At 36.3% G+C, this 9,898-nt stretch overlaps 1 protein-coding gene across 1 annotated transcript; it reads left to right on the top strand.

Moving 5' to 3' along the window:
* Positions 1 to 673: 673 nt before the first annotated feature.
* Positions 674 to 9,046, top strand: LOC307034401 (uncharacterized protein). The gene is made up of 13 exons (XM_079673243.1): positions 674 to 1,468; positions 1,566 to 1,788; positions 2,419 to 2,584; positions 2,667 to 2,749; positions 2,859 to 3,035; positions 5,045 to 5,179; positions 5,311 to 5,445; positions 5,667 to 5,735; positions 5,827 to 5,921; positions 6,277 to 6,403; positions 6,791 to 6,908; positions 7,724 to 7,800; positions 8,904 to 9,046. The coding sequence occupies exons 1-13, from the start codon at positions 900 to 902 to the stop codon at positions 9,012 to 9,014; spliced, it is 2,085 nt and encodes a 694-aa protein (XP_079529369.1). The 5' UTR covers positions 674 to 899; the 3' UTR covers positions 9,015 to 9,046.
* Positions 9,047 to 9,898: the final 852 nt, after the last annotated feature.

Here is a 9,898-nt window from a genome sequence, read left to right on the forward strand (position 1 = left end):
AGCTATTCATTTTTACATCTAAATAGTTAGATTCCCAGCTTTCAAATGTGTTAAACATTTATATTTTTTAACAACAACTATTTTGGGAGTATTGTGAATGACATTTGTTATTTCTGAGGGATGTCCTTTTACAGAAAAAAAACATCTTCTTATCCTTACATTGTATGATGAAATTTGCAATATGCAGTTCAAGTTTGGATTTGGCAATTGGATATACTTGAATGCATATTCATGCATACCAGCTTCTAATCTACCTTTCTTACAACTTGTGTTTGCAGAAAACCAGCAGTGCCTGCAGTAGTAGCAGTACCACATCATCTACAAAGGACGAAGACAAGCAGAAATACTTCACCCACAAATTGCCTGAGCAACCCTGTTTTTTTTTCCTTCCACACAAGGAATGGAGAAAACTCAGAAAGACCCAACAAAAACGGCAGTTCAAAAGTTTGCATTGGACAAATGTGATTGCAAAAGGTATCCGAAGTGTCCATCCATACTGTAGTTTTGGTTTCAAGAGGCACAGTGTGAAAATGATAGGCTCTATGACAAAAAAGCCACTGTTTACCTGCACTGGGTACTGCCGTTTTGATGACTGTCAGGTTCAAGTAAATGTGAAAGTGGAAAGTGAGTCGTCCCTCAAGGGTGTTGTCTGCTTCCAGGGGGGCATTGTGCGGCACAGCCTTCAACAGCTGAGAAGGAGGCCAATTAGAGCTGAAGAAAGGCAGCTGATAGCAGACACTCTTAGCTCTAAACTCCCAAGAAGTGTACATTTACAAAGCTTGAACAAGTTGGAGGAGACTGTTCTGCAATCTGGTTGCAGAGATGAGGTGCCGACAACTGGAGTCTTAAAGAGTATATCTTGGGGTGAAAGGGAAAAGCAGAGGAGGCACGAAAATGAGATGGTGAGTCTGCAACTTATGTCTGAGGATGTTCAAGACAAAGATGACCAGTGGATTCAGAAGGTAATCCTGCAGCCAAAAGGTGTCATGCTTTGGTCTAAGAGAACAATTAGGTTATTCCATGACAGATCGAAGGAGGACATTGTCTACCTAGATGCCACAGGTAGCATTGTTAAAAAGGCAAAAGGGGAGAGCACACCTTTTTACATCTATGAACTTGTGGTCAGAAATCCAGTAAAAGGATGCTCCCCTGTCCCTGTTGCCACATATGTTACCTGTGAACACACCACAGCATCGATAACATACTTTCTTGGCTCTTTCATCACAGACTGTGTCAAACAACATGGGCCAAAAATTCGCAGAAGACCAGTTATGTTCCTTTGTGATGGCTCTGTAGTTTTGATGCAGGCAATGGCTCATAATCTATGTGGCCTTAGTCTCAATGAACTACTATCACAATATTATCACATTGTGACGGGACAAGGAAAGGAGCATGCACTTGCACTTACTATCCTACATAGATGCCTGAGCCATGTCATGAAAAACGCAAAGGACCTCTGCAAAAAACAGTGAGTGATGTCTTCAACTGAATATGATTTAGTTATATTTTAGTTTAGAGTATAGTGGCATTGTAATAATATTAATTCTGTAAATTTTTCCTGACAGTGCCGCGAAACACTATCGTCTGTGCATGCATGTCTTCGGGCTGATGACCCAGGCCACTACTCTAAAAGAACTGGATCAATTAGTAGTTAGTGCCACCGTGCTGCTGGCAAGTCCATGCAGTGGGGAAAATGTTGAGAAACATTTTAAAGACCTTCAGACGCTTTTGACAGCAGTTGCCCAGCCAGTCATTGATGACTCAGGCATTGCTGAGGAAGACTTTGTGGTAGGTAATCCTTTGTAGAATTGTAAAATAAAATTGTATAATGGATTAGTTGTCAACTATTAAATTAATCGCCAACTATTTCAAAAATCTGTTTGAGTAATTTCTTAAGAAAAAGTAAATATTGTCTAAAAGTAAATATTCTCTGATTCCAGCTTCTTAAATGTGAATATTTTATGCTATATTTACTCCTTTATGACAGTAAATTGAATATCTTTGAGTTGTGGACAAAACAAGACATTTGAGTACCGTCATGTTGGACTTTGGGAAACACTGATTTTCTGAGATTTTATAGACCAAACAACTAATCGATTAATCAAGAAAATTATCGACAAATTAATTGACAATGAAAATAATTGTTATTTGCAGACCTAATGTTTATGTGTTTTTCTGGGTGCTTTGAGTATTTCCCTTTTGTGAGTTATGCCTAAATAGGTATAAGCTGCATGGACTTTTTTCCTTTGTAGAAATGTTCAGCAGATATTAATTTATTATAACTGCAGTCCATGAAAATACAAAATACACAATTACATGGACCAAAGAATTATAATATTGTAAGTAACATCTGGTTTAGTACTCAAAAATGCACCAAAATACAAAACAATTACATGAACGTGATTATGTGTCTTACAGAATGATTTGGGCCCAACACCGTTTGACTACCACTTTAAGGATGTCATCCAGCTGGCATCATTGGATAAAGTTGGAGAGCCAAATGAGTACTTTTGCCCAAACTTTATCCCCAAGCTGCTCAAGTACTTTCTGCCTCAGGCTGCTCTGTGGTCAAGACTACTACTGGGTTAGTTAACTTCCTCTTCTTCATGTATGTATAATTTTAAGCTTGTTTTTCCTATTATTAAAGTTAGATGCTTCTATGGCAGGTGACCTTGGACGTCATGGAAGAGGTCCCTTTTATGAAAAGCTGTCAAAGAGGTTCAAGAGAGTTGCCCAGAAATCAACACAGGTAAACTTGAACAAAAAAACATAATTACAGCTAACCACAACTTTATGACATGGCTGATATCCATACAGTTGTAGGCACAATAATTCACCAAAGACCTGTTATCTAACAGAACTACACTAAAGACAACATGACCCAGGGGATTATGGAGAAGAGCCAGTGGGATCTTAAAAAGATTCGCTTTCAGCAGAAGAGGCTCACAAGACTGGATGACTTTGTGCACACATACAAGGTCATGCACAACGCACTGTTGAGAGAATACCAAGACTCTCTGAAGACAAAGAACAAGGTATGATATTTTGGCAAAGTCTTTACTTATTGTAATTGCCTTTCTCTGTCATCGCTGTCCTTGTTTGAGGGATCATAATGTGATCAAACTAATAACTTTGATCAAAGTTTTATATTTTCAGTTATGTCACTTTGAACATGTTTTTGCAGAAATTGACACTACATACGTGTAACATAGTAGCTGATGTGAAAGTATATATTAATTTCTTTGCATAGCAGAATTACTTTAAATTAGTTGTAGCTGATTGACTCCCAGAACTGATCTGTTGTTAAAATGTAACAATGAAAAAGCATCTGTTATGTTTGTTTCGTTTACATACCTTTAATATGTTATCCATTTTTACAATTATATGCATGGACTGAACATATTAAAATAACTTTTTGTTAATGCAAATTGCATCCCATTACAGGTCAGAATCACTTGCAGGACTAAGACATAACCTCAGGTTTAAGCACCAAATATATTATTGAAAACATCAACTAACCATAGGTGATGAAATTGCCATCACATAGTTGTCTAGTTTTGCTACATATCCACTAATCTGTGCCAATTTATACAGAATGCAATTGAAAATGTTGTGGAAATATTGTCTTCCATTTATAGTAACTACACCTATTGCTCTCTGTTTATTATAATTAAGACCCACAGGGTAGATGTGGAACGGTGGAAACAGAGGAGGAGAGGTGTATATGTTACACCAATCACAAAGCCTTTTGATTTCAAGGAATCTAAAGCAAAGAAGGTAAAGGAAAGGTTACTTCATTGATCACCATTTTTTAAAAGTGATGCTATGTGTTTATATAATACAGATAATATAAAATGTTGACGTCAAGTACATTTGGGATTATCAGGTTATGAAGAAGATTCTCAACCCATCTCTGTCCACGTCCAACCTCAAAGAGGCACAGGAAAAACACAGAGACAGCTTTCCACAGCACACACCATCTCAGGTTAGTGCCTAACATTTTGCTGCATTTATTTTTAAATGTCCTTCAATTGTAAAGGATGACAGAATGGCTTTTTTCATTCTACTAGAAAGAACAAAGAATTAGAGTTCTTCTTTAAGAAGATCTCATGATGATCTTATGACATTTTGTTGATGTATCTTGTAACTTTTCCATTTGTAACATTTCTTGTCTCCAACTTTTGTGTTTCCCATGACATGCTATCCCTCCCATCTCATTCTGAGGAACATGGACAAATAGTGAAATAGCTCATGTACATGTTTTATAATGGGGTGATGTTTGTATTTCATGGAATTATCTGTATTACATTGTTCACAGCTCAAGTCCCCCCACCAGTCAACATCAGTCATCACTGATGCACATGAACAGAAGCCCTCTCCAGAACATGTGACATCACAGGTCAATTTTCTTAACAAAGCATTATAAAACCTGTACTGTGGATAAAAAAATAAATATATTTTAGGAATAACGTATTTTTTAGATTATTAACATTAATCCAGGGATGATACTACAATTAGACTGCATCATTTTTAATATACTGACATTGTACTTACAGTAGATGCCATTCTGCCTTTATGTGTACAGTGTGATACAGAAGGAACTGACTTGTCCAGTGTCAGTGTAGTGGAAGATGCACCACCCCTGCTGTTTTCAAGTGAAAATGTGAATCTGGATTCATCAGCAGGAAGAAGCATGCACCAAGTCAAGACGTTGTCAGTTGAACTGTCTGAAACTGTCAAAGTATGTGTATGGAAGGCAGATCTCACAACATTCGTAGTTGATGGTGTTGTCAATGCAGCCAATAAGAACCTGCAGCATTACACAGTATTACATATAAATGTTTGAATGTATTCTGAATCACTTTGTTTACTGGTCATAACTTAATATGTCTGTTTTAGAATATACGATTCTACAGTTAATATGTTTAAACTTAAAATTTCCCTTTTTTCTGAATATTAATTATGTAGAGTTTTGTATAATTTATCATAAATATAGTAAGACTGATTTTTTTTTACTTAAACAGTTGTTAATTTGTTTCTGCAGCTGACATCAATGTGGAAAAGGAAGGACACTGAAGTTGTAGTTGCTGTGCTCCCCTCCCATATTAGAGGGAACAATTTATTGATCCACCACAGTGAGCTACGCACTCTGAGACCTCACCAGTGGCTAACAGGCGAGGTATTTTGTGGTTAAAACAATATTACCCACAGTAAAAAAAAAAAAGTTTAGTATGTAATTGTATTATATATTTTATTAGTGTTTAATCCGCTGTATTTTTTTTCTGTCTTCATCTCAATTATCGGATTTAGGTTATTGAGGGCCTATTCCATCTGTATGCCAGCCAGTTCAACACTGGAAACACAATTTACATACTCAATCATTACACAGCAGGTATGATACTTTTTGGACAACGAACCGAGCTCAGTCGGCACGGCTTGCCAAAGGTAATGTGTATTTTCATGCCTTTTACCTATCCACACCTTGTAGAGACAAAATTTGGCTGTGAAATGGCTTACTTGCATGTGTACATTTTGTGTTATAGTACTTTGGGTTTTCTATTTTGTAATTTAATATACAAATTGAAACACCATGATTTATTTTTAATAAAATAAGGCATCATATTCCTAGGAAAACTTTAAAAAAAGTATATTTATTGCTGTTATAGATCAACTTTAATGATTATCAAGCCGTGATCGCCTTTGTAAATATTGAAAGAACACACTGGAAGTTGCTGGTTAGTGATTGTTTTCATTCAGAAATCCCTTTCATTTAAATATGTATATATGTTTGATGATGTTTTGAAATAACATCACTTTTTTTTTTAGTACTTATTTCCCGCCATAACATCAGTATTTTTGGTGGATCCAGCGGCAAATTCCAAAGAGAAAGCAGACTCGGAAAATGCTGCGAAAAGAGTACGGTAAGTCAGCAAATTAGATATAAAGTGATCTTAGAATTATATTTAGTGCTTTGTGTTTAAGTAAACATGTACAAGTATGTTAACAGAAGTTCCCAAACCCACACCACTGAAGCATTTATTTTGTGCTTGGTGGTCTCAGCTGTTTTTTAAATGATATTTCCTTATCCCGCCCTTAGTATATGTGTACACAATTGTAAATGAAGTAGCTCAGTAAGCAAGGTAACCTACAATATTTTCCAGTGTCCATACTGTTCGGATGGAGTGTTTTTATTTTACACAATATTTAAAGATTTTTATTCTACATGTGTCTGTTGGGAGTTATATTAGAGACTATTCCACAATGTGTTTTACAAAGGGAATACTTCAAGATGAGGAGGACCTGCTATGGCAAGGAGGACTGGGGGACTGTCAAATGGAGAGGAGCAACCATGCACCATCCAGTTCAACGTGATGGTAGTAGCTGTGGGGTCATTGTTACCATGGTAACGTAGTTTTTTACTTTAACTACTATATGTAATATTTATGCTTCTGCTACATATTCTTATATTTATTTCAGTGTCTTGATTATTATACAAGTTTAAAGTATAAAATAGTCAATGATGTTAAAAAATAAGTCATTAGTTTCTGAATTATCAATTTTCAGTTTATTTTTTAGGGGAATTGTGTAAAACTGATGAGAGGGCTGGTTGTTGACACAGCCCATGTAGTTTGTCATGTACATTCTTCAAGTTGTGTTAATTACCTCATTACAACTATTAGTTATTAATAGTTTGATCATTTTTATTGAAATATCAATTCAATTTTGGAATTTTACTTGCAAAAACAATGTAGCGCAGATGACAAGTGTGATTCTGTGTGTTGGTGTGTAGATGGCAAGAGCAGTGATGGAGGCCTTTCCTGCATTACCAGTTATGTCCTTTGGGACATCCAAAAAGGAGATGGCTTGTGAGAGGAGAAAGTTTGCACTTTCAATACTCAATGGTTCAGGTTTGTAAGTCATTTGTCCTGCTTTACGTTATGGTTCTTAGTTAGTTGTTATGGAAATGATTAACTTCTATTAATCCAATGCAATCAAACAAATCTACAATAACTACAGCCTGTAAAATTGCCTTTGAGTCCACACACTACTGCATTTATAGCCGACAGCATCATTGATTTTAAGCACAGGGCCCAAACCAAATATTCCATACATATCTCAGTTGAACCCATAACTTATATTTCTCTCACACACACTCCATTGAGACATTAACAGTTGAAGAATAACTTTTTTTCCTGCTGCAATAAGGAATGTAAATACTGACACTTAAACTGTCACGGTTTGTGTCAGGAGAGCAGGGAAGAGGAAACGAATACCAATTGTACCAGGCATCCAGGAACAGTTTATAGGTGGTTTATTGAAAAAAAACAGAAGCTTACAGGCAGAGCGGCAGGAGGCATGGGTGAAATATGGAACACAAAACAGGGCTTAGAGTGAAACAGTGACAAATATAAATTGCTGCATTTTTAAATTTGTTGCATACAGGTCATTGCCTAGTAATGTTTCGAATATTACGGATTGTTTATGTATGTCTGCTTATATGTTGTTCTGTTCACACTGTGTACATAGTCTTCTTTTTAAAACATCCATCCTTAAAAACATATTAAACCTGTGTTGATGATCCCATTCATGATCCATTTAGAGTTCATAAGCTATAATTTACAGCTGAACAGCTGCATAGAATTTGACTGCACTTCTGCTGCCAATAAACTGTTAACTGTATACATATACAGTATGTCTAAATAACATATTTTCTTTCCTGCAGTGTTTAACATGGAGAACAACTGTGCAATGTGCTCTGCCTCAAAGCCCCCAGGATCTGGGCCTCCCACTACAGATTGGGTGAGTGTTTGTCGTAGTGTAGTTATAATAGTGCTTCATCATATTCTAATCAAATTCAATTTATGATATTAGATGTATTTACAAAACTGTTGAGTCACTGGGTCTATCCAGATCAGGCGGTCCAGCGAAAACGCCGCAGGGCCATGCTTCGATTTCTACTTTTCAGCGCATGCTGAATAATTTTTTTACGGCAACCTCGTGCATCGCCCCAGCTGCAGCCCACACACATTAACTCTATTCAAAATGACTGGAACCAATATAAATTGATTTACTAAAAAAACAGTCAAGACAACTTCTCTCAGATAAATGGTAATGCATATACATTGTTTACACATATAATGAACAGAGAGAATATAAAATGTGATGAGCAGTGGAATAGGGATACTGACAATTCTAATCATGTCTAATAGCAACATATTCAATTAAAGTGTAACTTCACCCCAGGTTTGAGCCTAAGTCCACCCACATGATGACAATAGCCTCAATGCAGCATTGACAAATATGACAAAGCTACAATAGCTTGGAAAATAGCAATATGGGGCACTGAATTAACGCACCCCGCGGTTCCTCCACCTCACTCTACGCCGCTGGGAGACTGACGGTACATGTCCACCAGATCAGGCCTGGAAACCAAGTTATACCTTGAGGCAACACTCCTAATGGAAAACGGACCACTTGGAAAGACGTTTGTTGTGTTATCTGCTGTTGTCCTCTTTCACACACCAACATCCTGTAAGTCACTATCAAAATATGGGAAGCAGGGAGAAGCAGGTCGTATGCAATACATAACTGACCAATTAAGAATACCAAAAGGTAACTACATTATAGTGATGCAACATGGGGTTTTCCCAGAACTATAAATCTTCTAGCTATAACTACCTCGAAAACATTTGTATTTGAAAAACTGAAAATGGAGACATAATATAGTTATTTTCAGATATGAAACTGGTGTTTGAGGCGAGTATGCTACAGAATATAGCTACATGTAATAAAGTTGACATGAATCTAATTTTGCCCAAATTATTCTCTATTGCACTTCATTACTTCATCATTTCCGATGACAAGATGTATCAGATTTGAAGGTCACTAATTTCATTTTACAGATACAGTGTGACACCTGTGAAAGATGGTTCCATGAGCAGTGCCTGGGGATGAATCAGGACCAACTCCAAGAAGCCAGGGCAAGCAATTGGAATTGCTTTCTCTGCAACTAGGGCAGAAGAATAAAGAAAAAGGGGGAAAAATCTGTTTGCCTGTTTTTTTCATACATACACAATCACTGAATGACAGTGTTTCAGTTGATAAGCTTTCATTTTCATTTTCATTTTCATATTATGTTTGCAAGTAGTCTAAGAAGTACTAAGTACAAAACTGGCAGTTTCATAAACTACTTATGGAAGAAATGCTTTTTATCCCACACCAAAGTTAGACAAAAATGCTCATTTTTGTTCTCTGGGGGGGACTTTGAAACTCAAATTACTGAAAAGTACACAGTAAAAGTACTTCATATTATGTTTGCAAGTACTCTAAGAAGTACTAAGTACAAAACTGGCAGTTTCATAAACTACTTATGGAAGAAATGCTTTTTATCCCACACCAAAGTTAGACAAAAATGCTCATTCTTGTTCTCTGGGGGGGACTTTGAAACTCAAATTACTGAAAAGTACACAGTAAAAGTACTTCATATTATGTTTGCAAGTAGTCTAAGAAGTACTAAGTACAAAACTGGCAGTTTCATAAACTACTTATGGAAGAAATGCTTTTTATCCCACACCAAAGTTAGACAAAAATGCTCATTCTTGTTCTCTGGGGGGGACTTTGAAACTCAAATTACTGAAAAGTACACAGTAAAAGTACTTCAAATTATTTGTGCAAGTAGTCTAAGAAGTACTAAGTACAAAACTGGCAGTTTCATAAACTACTTATGGAAGAAATTATTTTTATCCCACACCAAAGTTAGACGAAAATGCTCAATCTTGTTCTCTGGGGGGGACTTTGAAACTCAAATTACTGAAAAAGTACACAGTAAAAGTACTTCATATTATGTTTGCAAGTAGTCTAAGAAGTACTAAGTACAAAACTGGCAGTTTTATAAACT

The sequence above is a fragment of the Notothenia rossii genome, assembly GCF_949606895.1.
Source record: "Notothenia rossii genome assembly, chromosome: 3".
Taxonomy (NCBI): Eukaryota; Metazoa; Chordata; class Actinopteri; order Perciformes; family Nototheniidae; genus Notothenia; species Notothenia rossii.

Excerpts from the sequence above, each read along its gene's own strand:
- LOC307034401 (XM_079673243.1), top strand. The coding sequence starts at position 900 with ATGGTGAGTCTGCAACTTATGTCTGAGGATGTTCAAGACAAAGATGAC. Across the intron at positions 5,736-5,826 it reads GAACACACTGGAAGTTGCTG|TACTTATTTCCCGCCATAAC; the intron begins GTTAGTGATTGT and ends TTTTTTTTTTAG. Across the intron at positions 6,909-7,723 it reads TTCAATACTCAATGGTTCAG|TGTTTAACATGGAGAACAAC; the intron begins GTTTGTAAGTCA and ends TCTTTCCTGCAG.